The 19,133-nt window shown below is 44.8% G+C and overlaps 2 protein-coding genes across 2 annotated transcripts; one reads left to right on the forward strand and one right to left on the reverse strand.

The window, feature by feature from the left end:
• Positions 1–120: 120 nt before the first annotated feature.
• On the reverse strand, positions 121–6,803 carry clrn1 (clarin 1). Its single transcript, XM_030441197.1, has 3 exons — positions 6,399–6,803; positions 3,841–4,020; positions 121–687 (listed from the first exon to the last, which is right to left on the reverse strand). The coding sequence occupies exons 1-3, from the start codon at positions 6,649–6,651 to the stop codon at positions 422–424; spliced, it is 699 nt and encodes a 232-aa protein (XP_030297057.1). The 5' UTR covers positions 6,652–6,803; the 3' UTR covers positions 121–421.
• A 998-nt stretch (positions 6,804–7,801) lies between these two features.
• LOC115596475 (mannan-binding lectin serine protease 1-like) lies at positions 7,802–19,133 on the forward strand. Its single transcript, XM_030441631.1, has 3 exons — positions 7,802–7,897; positions 16,084–16,342; positions 18,912–19,133. The coding sequence occupies exons 1-3, from the start codon at positions 7,893–7,895 to the stop codon at positions 19,116–19,118; spliced, it is 471 nt and encodes a 156-aa protein (XP_030297491.1). The 5' UTR covers positions 7,802–7,892; the 3' UTR covers positions 19,119–19,133.

The raw sequence follows: 19,133 nt of genomic DNA on the forward strand, positions 1-19,133 counted from the left end.
TTAAATGATAATTTGTGATTATTTGAACTAATTTATTGATGAACTGATCGGGTCTGTTTCAAACTGATGAGGAGAGAATATCTGATTATTTATGAAGACAAATATTTTTTTATAACGTGACTTGTTTTGTTGATGATTTATTTCACTCTATCAATAATCATCAATCATTTTAATATAAATTCAGTAAACTTCTGTGACGTCACATGTTTGGATCAGAACATTTCTGCTGCTCTTGTGTTGAACATGTTTCACTCTGAACTGAACTTTAATACGTGAATCTATATAATGTTCCATAATCAGAGTTAGCTGTTGCCGGCACACTTTAACACATGTAACATCCAGTCTCTCTCCGTCTCTCTGACAGGAAGTGATGGGTTTTTTAAAATGGCCGCCATGCTGACCCATCAGACCAACAGGTGTGTCAGTACATGAGGTCAGCTGCCCCCCCGCTCAGGTCCGTCTCTTTGCTGTCCTGAAAAGGAAACTGGACTCCGGCCAGTCTGATGAGCAGGAGGTTGAGTCCGTGGAGGAGGAAGACGAGGAAGAAGAGCCAGAAGCAGCGGTCGTAACGCTCGCTGTAAGTCACGAACACAAAGTTCACCTCGTTGAAGTTGGCGATCCGATGGGACAAGTGATGAAGCTTCACCTCCGACGCAAACAGGATCATCACCAGACAGCTGCAAGCACCTGAGGACAGACGGGAAGTCACTGCAACACACTGTCGATAAAGTTTGTATACGTGAAACATTGTCGATAAAGTTTTATATTTGTATACGTGAAACACTGTCGATAAAGTTTTATATTTGTATACGTGAAACACTGTCGATAAAGTTTGTATACGTGAAACATTGTCGATAAAGTTTTATATTTGTATACGTGAAACACTGTCGATAAAGTTTTATACGTGAAACATTGTCGATAAGTTAGTGAAACTGTGATAAGTTGTATACGTGAAACACTGTCGATAAGTTTATATTGTATACGTGAAACATTTTCGATAAGTTTTATATTTGTATAAGTGAAACACTGTCGATAAAGTTTGTATACGTGAAACACTGTCGATAAAGTTTTATATTTGTATATGTGAAACACTGTCAATAAAGTTTTATATTTGTATACGTGAAACACTGTCGATAAAGTTTGTATACGTGAAACATTGTCGATAAAGTTTTATATTTGTATACGTGAAACACTGTCGATAAAGTTTGTATACGTGAAACATTGTCGATAAAGTTTTATATTTGTATACGTGAAACACTGTCGATAAAGTTTGTATACGTGAAACATTGTCGATAAAGTTTTATATTTGTATACGTGAAACACTGTCGATAAAGTTTGTATACGTGAAACACTGTCGATAAAGTTTTATATTTGTATACGTGAAACATTTTCGATAAAGTTTTATATTTGTATAAGTGAAACACTGTCGATAAAGTTTGTATACGTGAAACACTGTCGATAAAGTTTTATATTTGTATATGTGAAACACTGTCAATAAAGTTTTATATTTGTATACGTGAAACACTGTCGATAAAGTTTGTATACGTGAAACATTGTCGATAAAGTTTTATATTTGTATACGTGAAACACTGTCGATAAAGTTTGTATACGTGAAACATTGTCGATAAAGTTTTATATTTGTATACGTGAAACACTGTCGATAAAGTTTTATATTTGTATACGTGAAACACTGTCGATAAAGTTTGTATACGTGAAACGCTGTTGATAAAGTTTGTATACGTGAAACATTGTCGATAAAGTTTTATATTTGTATACGTGAAACACTGTCGATAAAGTTTGTATACGTGAAACACTGTCGATAAAGTTTTATATTTGTATACGTGAAACACTGTCGATAAAGTTTTATATTTGTATACGTGAAACACTGTCGATAAAGTTTTATATTTGTATACGTGAAACACTGTCGATAAAGTTTGTATACGTGAAACGCTGTCGATAAAGTTTTATATTTGTATACGTGAAACACTGTCGATAAAGTTTGTATACGTGAAACATTGTCGATAAAGTTTTATATTTGTATACGTGAAACGCTGTCGATAAAGTTTGTATACGTGAAACATTGTCGATAAAGTTTTATATTTGTATACGTGAAACACTGTCGATAAAGTTTGTATACGTGAAACATTGTCGATAAAGTTTTATATTTGTATACGTGAAACACTGTCGATAAAGTTTGTATACGTGAAACATTGTCGATAAAGTTTTATATTTGTATACGTGAAACACTGTCGATAAAGTTTTATATTTGTATACGTGAAACACTGTCGATAAAGTTTTATATAATAAAGTCTTGTCAGATGACTAATGGCCTAGTGACAGCACTACATCATTTTGTAGTGCTGTCAGAAGGTCTGGTGGGGAATATTAAACCCTATATAGTGACTCAAAGTATTCCACAATGCATCGCGAAAAGTAGTGTACAACTGATGGTCACTTACCAAGCAATATTTACCATCATGCATTGCGCTGCGGATGAACGCATGGAGATTTCAATTCACGTTTCAACTGCAGGACAGTAGTGACGTCATTAGTGTCCGAAAGTGCGTTTTTCTTTCTGCTGATGAGCTCACTATATAGTGCACTATGTTGGACTCCCTGTGTAGTGACTAGGCAGCAGAATGAGTGGGTGATTTCGGACACAGCTCGTGTGTTCACGTCCTCCAGGAGTTACACCAGAACAACCAGTAGAGGGCGCTGCTCAGTCAAACCCGTCTCACCTCCACTGTAACTCCACCAGCGCGACCTGCTCTCCTGTCTGACCCTCCGGACCTGATACAGTCTTCACGTGTCTGTGACAGGACTGACTCAGCTGATGAGCCCACCTGTGTGTGTGTGTGTGTGTGTGTGTGTCTCTATAATTGCATCTCTTATCAGATGAAAAACTCTGTCAGCAGCTGTTTGTTTTTAAATCCTCTTCAGTCCACCTGCTGATCCTGTTTAAAGGCTCCCAGCAGAGCTGGCTGCTGTCCCACAATGCACTGGGTCACTGATACCAAACGACCAATAACACTCTGAGAGAAGAGGACGAACTGTTGGTGCTCAAGCCACCTTTAAACCAACATGTTGGCTAAATGCTAACAGGTAGCAAGTTCTAACACTAACAAGTTCTTCAAAGTACAATGTGTGCTTCTCCTCATACTGTGTGTACTGTAAGTAGTATCTGTAGTATCCCACTGAAGACAAACATCTCAACAGACGTCCAGTGAAGCCACATTCAAAACTTCAGTCTCAGGCGTCTGAAGAACCTCTTGTGGTTCAAGTTTAGATTTTTTGTGACGGATAAATTGAACTACATGCAGCAAAAACTACAGACTGGACTTTAACCTCTGGTCTCAACCTCAGCAGCCGCAGGAGACATGAACTTTACCAGGACAGCTACTCATCAGCTCATTAAATATCATGTTAATCCTCCAACCTCTGAACATTAGACTCCCTGATGAAGGTTGGCTGATGAGTAGCTCTCCTGGTAAAGCAGACGTCTCATTCGGTCCACTGAGGTTCCGGTTTGAGTTCAGTCAGTAGTTTTTGTTGTGTGAAGTCAAATTTAACCATCATAACAACTTTAATTTTGAACCACAAGAAGTTCTTCATACGTCTGCAACTAAAGTTGAAAAGACATCTAACATTACACTGTAAAAACTTTAATTTACAACCTTTAACCCTGCCAGGTCGTCACCTGGTCGTCACCTGGTCGTCACCTGGATGTCAACAGTGAACGCTGAAAAACTTTCATTCTGGCTCCACTGTCTGAGGTGTTTGCTCAGTGGGATTATCTGTATGTGATGATGATGGTTATGATGATGATGATGTGTGTCTCACAGCTGATGAAGGTCCACAGGTAAAGTCCCATGGGGCCCTGCAGTGTCTCATATGGTCGGCCGAAGGCGTTGAAGAAGAAGAAGCCGGTGGCTATGGAGGAGAAGAGGACGACAACACCACAGAAGAAGATGACGGTGACGTGGAGGCCCGCTGGGATGGCGCTCAGCAGGTCTGGGAAGACTGAGAGAGAAACCAGAGAGAGAGGAAGAGTGATGAAGAGGAGGAAGGTCAGACAGAAACCACAGGAGGAAACTGACTGAAGTACTCTTCTCTACTTCTGTTGCTGACTCATAACGAACGTTAACGAGCTTCAGCAGAGAACAGAGCCGCTCTGTGTCCTCACCTCGTTACAGATCTGATCAGTCAGGCAAAACAGAAGCTCGTTAGTGAAGGTCCACTGCTCTCTTTAACTGGGACCAGTCAGCGCTCTGTGCTGGTCCACAGTCAGCGCTCTGTGCTGGTCCACAGTCAGTCCTGTCTGTAAACCACAGAACATGTTTCCTCATGTTGATCATGTCGGTGTCAGTCACAGCTCTGTTTGTACTCTGCTAGCTTCAAGACTTCTGATGCCGCAGTCACAGAAAATGTCTCCAGATGTCCTTAAAAACATGGTACTCATATAATACTGATGTGACCTGACAGCTCTGTGGTCTGTTATCTGCTGGCCTTACAGAGAGACGCTGACCCGGCTCTGTCACACATGAACCACAAAGAGATCAACTGGATCTCATCAGGAACTGACTCAGTTAACCAGAGGTGGGAGTAAGTCACATATGTGCAAGTCATAAGCAAGTCTCAAGTTACTGTGATGAAAATCAAGCAAGTCAAGTCGAGTCACTGCTAAGGTCAAACAAGTCACAAGAAGTTTGTATGAATGTATTCTTCATATCTGTAGACACAGTAAACAGGAGAGAGTGGTTAATCAATAATATGATGTAATTGCATAGTTGATCAATTTTAGAATTGTTTTTCAACCCCATGAATACAAGAATAAGATTAGATTAATATCAACCCTGGAGCTGCAGCATACTGCACATCCTGCCAGCTGAGAATATTCCTCTCAGGTATTGTTCCCCCTCCATCTCAATCAAAGGAGGCTGAAATCACAGGACATGTCTGTTCTGTCCTGAAATGTGTGTTTCTCTTCTATAAAACACATTCTACATCTCAGAGGCGACGTCTGTACACATACAGCTCCATCTCCTTTCAAACGTGGCAGAGCTCTGTGAGAAACAGCAGGAGAGACACAACACCTGCTGCAGGAGAGACGCAGACACAGCACCTGCTGCAGGAGAGACGCAGACACAACACCTGCTGCAGGAGAGACGCAGACACAACACCTGCTGCAGGAGAGACGCAGACACAGCACCTGCTGCAGGAGAGACGCAGACACAGCAGCTGCAGCAGGAGAGACGCAGACACAACACCTGCTGCAGGAGAGACGCAGACAGCACCTGCTGCAGGAGAGACGCAGACACAACACCTGCTGCAGGAGAGACGCAGACACAACACCTGCTGCAGGAGAGACGCAGACACAGCAGCTGCTGCAGGAGAGACGCAGACACAACACCTGCTGCAGGAGAGACGCAGACACAACACCTGCTGCAGGAGAGACGCAGACAGCACCAGCTGCAGGAGAGACGCAGACACAACACCTGCTGCAGGAGAGACGCAGACACAACACCTGCTGCAGGAGAGACGCAGACACAACACCTGCTGCAGGAGAGACGCAGACACAACACCTGCTGCAGGAGAGACGCAGACACAACACCAGCTGCAGGAGAGACGCAGACAGCACCAGCTGCAGGAGAGACGCAGACACAACACCTGCTGCAGGAGAGACGCAGACACAACACCTGCTGCAGGAGAGACGCAGACACAGCAGCTGCAGCAGGAGAGACGCAGACACAACACCTGCTGCAGGAGAGACGCAGACACAGCAGCTGCAGCAGGAGAGACGCAGACACAACACCTGCAGCAGGAGAGACGCAGACACAACACCTGCTGCAGGAGAGACGCAGACACAACACCTGCTGCAGGAGAGACGCAGACACAACACCTGCTGCAGGAGAGACGCAGACACAACACCTGCTGCAGGAGAGACGCAGATACAACACCTGCTGCAGGAGAGACGCAGACACAACACCTGCTGCAGGAGAGACGCAGACACAACACCTGCTGCAGGAGAGACGCAGACACAGCACCTGCTGCAGGAGAGACGCAGACACAGCACCTGCTGCAGGAGAGACGCAGACACAACACCTGCTGCAGGAGAGACGCAGACAGCACCTGCTGTACGCAGATACAGTGTCGTGTTGGGTTGTGAGTGCGCAAGTACCAGCAAGTACCTCAGACCAGCTGTTTGCATGTGCTGATTTGACGTCACACAGCACAGTATATGACGTGTGTTTGAAGCTGCTGTAAATAATTAACAGGTGTGTGAGCAAAGGTGTGAATAATGAATGACCACCTGTAGGACTCACCTATGCTGACGTCACTGTGTGTGTGTGTGTGTGTGTGTGTGTGTGTGTGTGTGTGTGTGTGTGTGAGACACTCACAGGTGAAGCGGGACGCGCGTCCTCCCAGCCCGCAGGTTTTCAACCTCTGGCCGGCCCACAGTCCGTAGCTCAGCTCTCCCAGGAACTTGTCCAGTTCTGGCCCGGTCGCGTTCACCAGCTCGGCCCCGGTCCGGCACAGCACGGCCCCACGGAGCCACAGGGGCAGGCCCGCGGCCACCGCGGCCGTCAGGGCGCAAGAGAGGCCGAGGAGGCCGGAGAGAGAGAAGAGGAGCTGCTTCTGACGGCTCGGCATCACGGAGGAGGAGGAGGAGGAGGAGGAGAGAGGCCGGGGATCAGGCTGCAGGGGCCGGAGGAGGAGCACCACAGGCCGGCATCACACACACAGACACACCGGGAGGCTCCTCACAGTCTCCTCCTCCCCCAGAGTGACTGACAGCCCGACGTCACCATGACAACCAGGGCTCAGATTACACACACACACACGTACGCACGCAGGCACGCAGACAGATGTAGGAACAACTGAAGTAAAAGTGAAGTCATGTCAAATAAAATAAAATCTTCATCAACAGATTCACTTTAATAATAAACATACTTTGAACAGCTGCTGTTTCTATTTGTGTGTGTGTGTGTGTGTGTGTGTGTGTGTGTGTGTGTGTGTGTGTGTTTGTATGTGTCTCATATTGTTTGTAAACAAACTGGAATAAAACACGTGTTACTGTAACTGCCCACATGATGGCGCTCTGTCACAACTTTACACTTTATTTTATATATATTATTATATATTATATATATTATATTATATCATTCAGTAACTTTATATTTATATAATCATTCAGTAACTTTATATTTATATTAATCATTCAGTAACTTTATATTTATATTAATCATTCAGTAACTTTATATTTATATTATCATTCAGTAACTTTATATTTATATTAATCATTCAGTAACTTTATATTTATATTATCATTCAGTAACTTTATATTGATATTAATCATTCAGTAACTTTATATTTCATATAAACTTTTTATTATCAAAGAAATTCACTTCCTGAAATTTCACTTTTCCTTATGAACAAAACTCAGAATCTGTAAATTAACATCACGAAGAATATGTGAGTGAACCTGTCTGTCTGCCTGCCTGCCTGTCTGTCTGCCTGCCTGCCTGACTGCCTGCCTGTCTGACTGCCTGTCTGCCTGCCTGCCTGTCTGTCTGCCTGCCTGCCTGCCTGCCTGCCTGCCTGCCTGTCTGTCTGCCTGCCTGCCTGCCTGTCTGCCTGTCTGTCTGCCTGCCTGCCTGTCTGCCTGCCTGTCTGCCTGCCTGCCCGTCTGTCTGCCTGCCTGCCTGCCTGCCTGCCTGCCTGTCTGTCTGTCTGCCTGCCTGTCTGCCCGCCTGCCTGCCTGTCATCAGTAACAGTACCAGACTGGACGTGATGACGTCGATCTCTTCAGACACGTCACACGTCGGACTAAAGTCCTGGAGGCTGTGTGCGTCCGGACAGAAGCTGGAGGAGCGCTGAGGAGCAGCTGCAGGATGAGGTCAGTCTGATCGATCACATCGGAAACATATCAATAGTCTTATTGATCCGGTGGTCGTGTCGCAGAGCTGCTGCGGCGTTCAGCTCACTTCCGGTCTGGAGAGTTTCTGTTGTTAGAGTTTAAACGTTGATTGTTGTTCAGTCAGTCAGGAGCTTAATGATCCTTCACTTATTGATCGCTTTATAATGAATACACGTGCAGCCTGTTGTTCTAATCAACAGTTTCTGTATGAGGAGCACTGAAACACAAAGACTTTATCGACTTCAGTACCAACACTCAACACAGTGTTCGAACAGAGGGTCGCGGGTTCGAGTCCTGCCTCCTCCACATGACGTCACTGTGCCTTTACACTAAAATACATTTCATTAACAGAAATTCAGACGCGATATGATTGATCATCTGTTGGTTTTTAGTTAAGGTTATTTTGATCATATTGATTGTGGATATGCTATTGATTACACTATTGATCGAGTAGATCCTTCTGAAAACATTCAATGAACCTGAAACTGAAGAAAAGACAAAGAGCAGCACGTGAGATCAAGCAGCTGATTGGCTGATAACTTCTCTCCTCTGGGTTTTATCAGTAAAAAGGATTTCAATGAGCGGCTGAATTCAGTTTTCAGTGACTGAACAGTTTATTTATCAGAATCATCAGAATCTGTGATTATGATTGTTATTAGAGTCAGAACATAATGAAAGCTCATCTACACATGTTGGGTCAGCAGCTGTTCAGGTCCGTCTGTGAGAAGCTCGACTGTGATGTGACACTTTGAGCCAACAGACTGTTCCAGTAACCCAGAGATGAGACGCAGAACTTTACAAAAACCCCTTTAAATGTTTTTCTGATGAATGAAAAAGTGTTTTATTTTTTTAACAATGTGTGCTGCTTGTTTCGGCATGAGACTGTGACACATGAGGAGTGTTGGTTCTGTATGTAAAGCAGCAGTCCATTCGGTCCATGCAGAGACGGGACAGAATGAAACCTGGTGTCTTTGCTTACAGGGTTGCTGAACTATCCAGACCAGCACGTCTCGCTTCAGAATCACAAGTTTATGGATCAGAAAGATTCCTGGTGTTGTTCCGTCTGAGTCGTGTATCATCACAGTTCTTCTTCTGTCTCAGCTCAGCTCTGAAAACGTTAAGATAAACGCTGTGTAACAGCTATTTGACAAAAAAATCTATATCAAGCTTCAGAACGTAAATCAAGGAGTTACAGCTTCACCATGCAGGCAGAACCCGTTCAGGGTCCAGGTGCTGTATCGTAGTCAGCTGGACCTGTTTCAGTTTGTTGAAGACGTTTCATGTCTCATCCAAGAGGCTTCTAACTTAGTGGAGGAGCTGCAGGCTTTAAACTCTGTGTGTGAGTGTCCTTACACAGTATGGAAGTGTCCTTACATAGTGTATGAGTGTCCTCACACAGTATGGAAGTGTCCTTACACAGTGTGAGAGTGTCCTTACACAGTATGGAAGTGTCCTTACACGGTGTGAGAGTGTCCTCACACAGTATGGGAGTGTCCTTACACGGTGTGAGAGTGTCCTCACACAGTATGGAAGTGTCCTTACACAGTGTGTGAGTGTCCTCACACAGTATGGGAGTGTCCTTACACGGTGTGAGAGTGTCCTCACACTGTGTGAGAGTGTCCTTACACAGTATGGAAGTGTCCTTACACGGTGTGAGAGTGTCCTTACACAGTATGAAAGTGTCCTTACACGGTGTGAGAGTGTCCTTACACAGTATGGAAGTGTCCTTACACAGTATGGAAGTGTCCTTACACGGTGTGAGAGTGTCCTCACACGGTGTGTGAGTGTCCTTACACAGTATGGAAGTGTCCTCACACGGTGTGTGAGTGTCCTTACACAGTATGGAAGTGTCCTCACACGGTGTGAGAGTGTCCTCATACAGTATGGGAGTGTCCTCACACGGTGTGAGAGTGTCCTCACACAGTATGGGAGTGTCCTAGCACAGTGTGAGAGTGTCCTCACACAGTATGGGAGTGTCCTTACACGGTGTGAGAGTGTCCTCACACAGTATGGGAGTGTCCTTACACGATGTGAGAGTGTCCTCACACAGCATGGAAGTGTCCTTACACGGCGTGAGAGTGTCCTCACACGGTATGGAAGTGTCCTTACACGGTGTATGAGTGTCCTCACACGGTATGGAAGTGTCCTTACACGGTGTATGAGTGTCCTCACACGGTATGGAAGTGTCCTTACACGGTGTGAGAGTGTCCTCACACGGTATGGAAGTGTCCTCACACAGTATGGAAGTGTCCTTACACGGTGTGTTAGTGTCCTTACACAGTATGGAAGTGTCCTTACACGGTGTGAGAGTGTCCTTACACAGTATGGAAGTGTCCTCACACGGTGTGAGAGTGTCCTCACACAGTATGGGAGTGTCCTTACACGATGTGAGAGTGTCCTCACACAGTATGGGAGTGTCCTTACACGGCGTGAGAGTGTCCTCACACAGTATGGAAGTGTCCTTACACGGCGTGAGAGTGTCCTCACACAGTGTGAGAGTGTCCTTACACGATGTGAGAGTGTCCTCACACAGTATGGGAGTGTCCTTACACGGTGTGAGAGTGTCCTCACACAGTATGGAAATGTCCTTACACGGTGTGAGAGTGTCCTCACACAGTATGGGAGTGTCCTTACTAGGGCTGAATGATATATCGTTATCGTATCTATATCTAGATATGAAGATTCAAGATAAAAAGCAACGATATAAACGATATAGATTACCCCGCTCGCCCTGCACGTACAGCTCTGGCAGTCACAACAAACATCCTTTTTACGATTGCCCTTGAATGCACTGCTAAGGCCAGCCAACCACAAACCTTATTTCATGCTTGCTGTGGATCGACAGCTGAAGCCAACCAATGACAAACATACGAAGGCGGGAGTGAGGGAGATGGAGACTGAGACGCACACACAACTTGGCGACTTTCTAGCTAGTTTAGCGACTTTTCAGACCCTCTTAGCGACTTTATTTCTAAAAAGCGACTAGCAACAAATTTAGCGACTTATTCAGATCATCAGGGGAAAGGCGAGAGATATATTATATTGTAATTCTCCTGCTGCTCAGAGTCACCGCAGTCTGCGGCTCCCCTGCAGCAGCGCCGGCTCTCTGTCCTCCCGAGCGGCTGCAGGCGGCAGGTGTGTGTATGTGTGGGGGCTGGCTGGGGCAGCAGGAGCGGACGCTGCAGCCGCTCGCTCTGTGGATTTGAGACCGTATAGCTGCCGTCTACTCTGTTTTGATCCGTTAATTCTCTGACTTCTTAGTCTTTCTAAATTCCACTGGTACTTTACCAGCGATAACCTGAAGCTGCTGAGTCTCGATCTTCACTCTAACTCTTTCTCTCCAGATTAGGATGTCATTGTTCATCTTGTAAAAATGCACATAGTTCGTTTGATCTTCTCCCTCCCTTTACTGTAGTTACTTCAAATATATTTGTCTCTGTAGTGAGTTTGTGATTATTTGGTAAAGATTTCTCTATCAACCATTTGTATATGGCTTAAAATAATCTCTTTATTTTTCTTACACAGTATGGAAGTGTCCTTACACAGTGTGTGAGTGTCCTCACACAGTATGGAAGTGTCCTTACACAGTGTGAGAGTGTCCTTACACAGTGTGTGAGTGTCCTTACACATTATGGAAGTGTCCTTACACAGTGTGAGAGTGTCCTCACACAGTATGGAAGTGTCCTTACACAGTGTGAGAGTGTCCTCACACAGTATGGAAGTGTCCTTACACAGTGTGTGAGTGTCCTTACACATTATGGAAGTGTCCTTACACAGTGTGTGAGTGTCCTCACACAGTATGGAAGTGTCCTTACACAGTGTGAGAGTGTCCTTACACAGTGTGTGAGTGTCCTTACACATTATGGAAGTGTCCTTACACAGTGTGAGAGTGTCCTCACACAGTATGGAAGTGTCCTTACACAGTGTGAGAGTGTCCTCACACAGTATGGAAGTGTCCTTACATGGCGTGAGAGTGTCCTCACACAGTGTGTGAGTGTCCTCACACAGTATGGAAGTGTCCTTACACAGTGTGTGAGTGTCCTTACACAGTGTGTGAGTCTCCTTACACAGTATGGAAATGTCCTTACACAGTGTGTGAGTGTCCTTACACAGTGTGTGAGTCTCCTTACACAGTATGGAAATGTCCTTACACAGTGTGTGAGTGTCCTCACACAGTATGGAAATGTCCTTACACAGTGTGTGAGTGTCCTTACACAGTGTGTGAGTGTCCTTACACAGTGTGTGAGTCTCCTTACACAGTATGGAAATGTCCTTACACAGTGTGTGAGTGTCCTTACACAGTGTGTGAGTCTCCTTACACAGTATGGAAATGTCCTTACACAGTGTGTGAGTGTCCTCACACAGTATGGAAATGTCCTTACATAGTGTGTGAGTGTCCTCACACAGTATGGAAGTGTCCTTACACAGTGTGAGAGTGTCCTTACACAGTATGGAAGTGTCCTTACACAGTGTGAGAGTGTCCTCACACAGTATGGAAGTGTCCTTACACAGTGTGAGAGTGTCCTCACACAGTATGGAAGTGTCCTCACACAGTGTGTGAGTGTCCTCACACAGTATGGAAGTGTCCTTACACAGTGTGTGAGTGTCCTTACACAGTGTGTGAGTCTCCTTACACAGTATGGAAATGTCCTTACACAGTGTGTGAGTGTCCTTACACAGTGTGTGAGTCTCCTTACACAGTATGGAAATGTCCTTACACAGTGTGTGAGTGTCCTCACACAGTATGGAAATGTCCTTACACAGTGTGTGAGTGTCCTTACACAGTGTGTGAGTGTCCTCACACAGTATGGAAATGTCCTTACACAGTGTGTGAGTGTCCTTACACAGTGTGTGAGTGTCCTCACACAGTATGGAAATGTCCTTACACAGTGTGTGAGTGTCCTTACACAGTGTGTGAGTGTCCTTACACAGTGTGTGAGTCTCCTTACACAGTATGGAAATGTCCTTACACAGTGTGTGAGTGTCCTTACACAGTGTGTGAGTCTCCTTACACAGTATGGAAATGTCCTTACACAGTGTGTGAGTGTCCTCACACAGTATGGAAATGTCCTTACATAGTGTGTGAGTGTCCTCACACAGTATGGAAGTGTCCTTACACAGTGTGAGAGTGTCCTTACACAGTATGGAAGTGTCCTTACACAGTGTGAGAGTGTCCTTACACAGTATGGAAGTGTCCTTACACAGTGTGAGAGTGTCCTTACACAGTATGGAAGTGTCCTTACACAATGTGAGAGTGTCCTTACACAGTATGGAAGTGTCCTTACACAGTGTCTGAGTGTCCTCACACAGTATGGAAGTGTCCTTACACAGTGTGTGAGTGTCCTTAGGGCCCTATGATTTCCGCGATCACGGAATCGCGGACGGAATCGCGGAATTGGCAGATTAAAATGGAATCTACTTTTTAACGCGAAATACCGCTGAATTTGACATAATTTCACTGAAATGTTGTTCTCGTGTGGAAGAGGAACGTTTGTCTGGGGAAAACTGCACGGGGGGAACCAAATCTGGGTGGCACAACAAGTCATCGCCGCAGACTGAGCTCCCCCGTCAAAACAATGTAAGCATGGCGAAGCGGCAGCTCACGGCTCCGTCTTTGTCGGCGTAAAAGCTGAGAAACTTGACATTAACCCCTCAGTACAGAGCCGAGCAGTTCCCGAACGACTTGGATGTGTCAGGTGAACTGTTGTTTTGCAAAGAAGCAGACCTGAGAAATCGTAATTAAAGGTGTATGTAACGTTAATGCGTTAGAGTTAGCCACCTGTCCGATTTATATTATCGGCATATAATACCAGAGTGACTGTTAACTGCTGCTAACAGTAGCTGCTGTTAGCTAGCTAGCCCCGTTAGCCACAGCCCTGTTAGCTGACTCTGCCTGGGCTGGGAGGCTTTTCTGGATCTGCCTGAGAGCTGACCATGTTTTTATTCAATGAAACCCATAAAAACACAAAATATACTACTGTATGAAGAATCAAATGTTTTTGATGCACTTTACTGTACTTAACGGTACAGTATTGAGGAAATATGTTTGTCACCTCAATTAATTTAAGGTAATTTCTATTTAATTTGTGTACATTTTAGTCATTTACATTAAAAACACACTGTTTTTGGTAGTATAATAAGAGTAAATCGGGATTCACAAAAATTAAAACAGAAAAAACGGTATTCCCAAAAATTAAAACGGAAAAAACGGAATTAGGGAAAAAATAAAACGGAATTTGGGAAAAAATAAAACGGATTTTATAGGGCCCTATGTCCTTACACAGTATGGAAGTGTCCTTACACAGTGTGAGAGTGTCCTTACACAGTGTGAGAGTGTCCTCACACAGTATGGAAGTGTCCTTACACAGTGTGAGAGTGTCCTTACACAGTGTGAGAGTGTCCTCACACAGTATGGAAGTGTCCTTACACAGTGTGAGAGTGTCCTTACACAGTGTGTGAGTGTCCTCACACAGTATGGAAGTGTCCTTACACAGTGTGAGAGTGTCCTTACACAGTATGGAAGTGTCCTCAAACAGTATGGAAGTGTCCTTACACAGTGTGTGAGTGTCCTCACACAGTATGGAAGTGTCCTTACACAGTGTGAGAGTGTCCTTACACAGTGTGAGAGTGTCCTCACACAGTATGGAAGTGTCCTTACACAGTGTGAGAGTGTCCTTACACAGTATGGAAGTGTCCTTACACAGTGTGAGAGTGTCCTTACACAGTGTGTGAGTGTCCTTACACAGTATGGAAGTGTCCTTACACAGTGTGTGAGTGTCCTCACACAGTATGGAAATGTCCTTACACAGTGTGTGAGTGTCCTTACATAGTGTGAGAGTGTCCTCACACAGTATGGAAGTTTCCTTACACATTGTGAGAGTGTCCTTACACAGTGTGAGAGTGTCCTTACACAGTGTGTGAGTGTCCTTACATAGTGTGAGAGTGTCCTTACACTGTATGGACGTGTCCTCACACAGTATGGAAGTGTCCTTACACAGTGTGTGAGTGTCCTCACACAGTATGGAAGTGTCCTTACACAGTGTGTGAGTGTCCTTACACAGTGTGTGAGTGTCCTTACACAGTGTGTGAGTGTCCTTACATAGTGTGAGAGTGTCCTCACACAGTATGGAAGTTTCCTTACACAGTGTGAGAGTGTCCTCACACAGTATGGAAGTGTCCTTACACAGTGTGTGAGTGTCCTTACACAGTGTGTGAGTGTCCTCACACAGTATGGAAGTGTCCTTACACAGTGTGAGAGTGTCCTTACATAGTGTGAGAGTGTCCTTACACTGTATGGACGTGTCCTCACACAGTATGGAAGTGTCCTTACATAGTGTGTGAGTGTCCTCACACAGTATGGAAGTGTCCTTACACAGTGTGTGAGTGTCCTTACACAGTGTGTGAGTGTCCTTACATAGTGTGAGAGTGTCCTCACACAGTATGAAAGTTTCCTTACACAGTGTGAGAGTGTCCTCACACAGTATGGAAGTGTCCTTACACAGTGTGTGAGTGTCCTCACACAGTATGGAAGTGTCCTTACACAGTGTGAGAGTGTCCTTACACAGTGTGAGAGTGTCCTCACACAGTATGGAAGTGTCCTTACACAGTGTGTGAGTGTCCTTACATAGTGTGAGAGTGTCCTTACACAGTATGGAAGTGTCCTTACACAGTGTGAGAGTGTCCTTACACAGTGTGAGAGTGTCCTTACACAGTGTGTGAGTGTCCTTACATAGTGTGAGAGTGTCCTTACACTGTATGGGAGTGTCCTTACATAGTGTGAGAGTTTTCTACCACAGTGTGGGAGTTTCCAACCACACTCTGTGAGGACATTCCCACTCAGAGTTTAAAAGTCTGCAGCTCCTCCAGTTAGTTTCAAACACTTTCAGCAAACTGAAACAAGTCCAGTAGACTACGGTACAGCACTTAGAGGTACCAGGACCTGGATGACTGAGGACCTTCATCAACAACAAAGAAAAAAGGAAACCAGAGGCTCACCCAGGTGCATCATGGTCCTGCACCTGTGCTTATAGAAAGTTATACCTCTACCCGGGTTATATACCAACAAACACAAAAACAACACCAACACTAGATGAGACAGAAGAAAACATGCTGACCATCCAGAATAATCCAACTAAATGACCTGAGTCTTCTGTTTTCTCCTCCAGTCTGTCCGTTGCCCCGTTCTCTTTCTCCTCCTCCTTCTTCTCCTTCTCCTTCTTCTTCTTCTCCTCTGTGGTCGATGCTCAGCTGCTCTCCCTGTCAGAGATGTATGGCAGCCTGCAGTCTCCAAACTTCCCCGAGCCGTACCCACGAGAGACGGCACTGCGCTGGAACATCAGCGTCCCCGACGGCTTCCAGATCAAACTCTACTTCAGCCACTTCGACCTGGAGCCGTCCTACCTGTGTGAGTACGACTACGTCAAGGTGAGACAGCACGGCTTCATGGGAAATCTGTCCCTCACATCTAAAGCAACACTTTCACAGAAGTGTAATGATTAAAACATCCATAAATACACCATACTATACTCTTATAATACTCTTATTTAATCCATCACATCCACCTTCTGATGCGACAGTCAGTTAATAATCATATCTTGTGAATGTTTGGATGGATCTGTGGTTTGTAGAAATGTTACATGCAGTCAGATGTTTCTTCAGACAGATCAGCCTGCACGCTGTGATGTCAGCATCTTCTGCTACAGACGGCTTGTTTATGTTTCTCTAAACCAATCACAGTCGTTCTTGGGCGGAGCTTATTCGATGATGCAGCGACGGTGACCATGCCTGTATAATAATGGCAGGAGGAGTTGTTTCACATGTGAAGACTAGTCCTGATTGTAAAAAGACGAAATACTCAGAGACAGCAAGCTAACAGCTGCTATCTTGTTGATGTTGGTACAGTTAGCAAACGGGTCAGAGTCAGATCGTTTTTTCCTGAAGATTCCAGGTCCAAACATCAGCAGGAGGAGAGATGAACATGTCGTCCACTGTCAGGTTGAGGCTGGATCACACTGCGGCTTGTTGCTACAGGTGAGAGGTGAGAGGGCTTCAGGACTAACATGTGGATGGAACCCAGCTGCAGTTTCAGTCAGTTTTCCGTTAGTATGGTTGTGTGTCATATTATGGCAGCGTTACGACAGCCAATAGGATGGTGCTTCTGGCAGGGCTCGCGGGCTCAGAAGATCATGACTGTAGTGCCGTTCACAGGTGTGTCCTGCTCGTCAGGGCTCTGTGTTAGCCCACCTTCATGTATAAACACTAGCTGGAGGTTATTGGAGCAGAGACCACTGGGAGGACAGCTGCCATCCGCCTTCTCTTGGACCTCGTCTGATATTTTCAGGCAAAACATCACATTAAATGTCACATATAGAGCTCTAAACTTTTGTTTTTGCTTGCCAGCACTAAACATATTTTTCTTGCTAAAGACAATAAAAATCTTTAGCAAGCAATAAAAGACTTCCTTATATTTTGAATTGAAGACCGTCCGGTGTTGAATCGTTTTCATGGGATGAGGCTCAAACAGACAAGCAGCATCGTGTCCGCTGCCTTTGTAAAGAGTAATGATAATGATTTCATTGATTATAGAGAATGTAGACAATCATTTGGTTCACAAAGAAAGAAAGACGGAAATATATTGTTGTGTTTATTTTATTTTACTCTATTAACGGTCATGCAGTTGTGGTTGTGAGTTGATGGTCTGCACTTCCAGCATTTGTATCAAGTGTGAAGATGATGTTGATGCATTTCAGTCCAGAAACTGTTAATTGTTAATAAAACTGTACCATAACTCTGGATACATTCTGCTTTTTGTTGACATAAAAACAAACTGTTCTGTTTGTTGGAACAACTGAATGTGTGCTGCCACCTGCCACACACACACATTTATATTCAAAAGATGTCAGTGGGCGCCGCGGCAACCTGCCAACGACACAAAGAGACCAGCTGATGTTCTCAGACTGAGAAGTTACTCTGACGTTCACACTCAGATGGTTCACTAAACAAATGTGTTCCTGGTTATTTAAAACACCTTCTAACTGTGTGTGTGTGTGTGTGTGTGTGTGACACTGATGAAGCGTCGCCATGGTTACAGACTAATATATCACTGTTTATTATAAACTACAATCCACTGTTTTACTGAATGTGTCTGTAATGTGATTACATTTTTCTCTAACTTTACCAGAATACACTCAATAACACTTAAATTTTGTGTCCTGACTGTTTAATTCTGTTGGATGTATTCTGTTACTGCACAGTAATCTGATTACTTTTAGGGAGAAGTTAAAAATAAAAAAAAAACTGAACTGAAATGTTTCTGTGAAGAAGCTGCTGACGACTAATGACATGATGCTCACACACACACACACACACACACACACACACACACACACACACACACACACACACAGTCTTTGTTTAGCTGTGACTGACTAATATGTGTGGTTGTGTGTGTGTGTGGTTGTGTGTGTGTGTGTGTGTGTGAGATAAGCTTCAGTTTATCTGCTGCAGCCCGTCTGGTTCTGATCACTGTCCACATGTTTGGGTCTGGGTGTGTGGTGTTCAGGCGGAGGTCGTGGTGTCGCTGCTGTTTGTTACAGATGGATAAACACAGATAACAGGAGCGCTTCTTTATAACGTGTCTGCTGCTGAGAAGCTCTTCTGCTTGTTGTCGACTGTATTATGGATTTATTTTGTGTTTGGGCTCCACATCACGGTGTTGAGGCCCAGAGGGAATCTGAAACTTTAACTGAAGCTGCAGGCTGACCATAAAACCGAAGCTTCAGTGCAGAGAGGAGACACTGGTGAAACATCTGGAGCTGTCCTCAGCTGCTTTAGATCAGATGGACAGATGTGTAATGAAGTGGACAGATGTGCTCAGAGGAAAGAGAAACAGAATTAGTAGAGGAGGAGCGATGATCAGTCGTGTCAGTAAGAACAGCAGCTTGTAACTTTCTTCATGTTGAACTTGTTGTCAGCTGGTTGGTTGTGTTGTCAGGTGGAGGCGGAGGGGGAGGTGCTGGCGTTGTTCTGCGGTCGGGAGGAGACGGACACGGAGGCGGTACCAGCTCAGCAGCTCATCACGTCCCCCAGAAACTCACTGAGCGTCTCCTTCACCTCCGACTTCTCCAACGAGGAGAGGTACTCAGGATTCAAGGCTCACTACAGCGCCGTGGGTGAGGACGCACTGACATTAGCATGCTAACAGCTAGCTGCTAAC

This window comes from Sparus aurata, chromosome 2 (genome assembly GCF_900880675.1).
Source record: "Sparus aurata chromosome 2, fSpaAur1.1, whole genome shotgun sequence".
NCBI classification, from domain to species: Eukaryota; Metazoa; Chordata; class Actinopteri; order Spariformes; family Sparidae; genus Sparus; species Sparus aurata.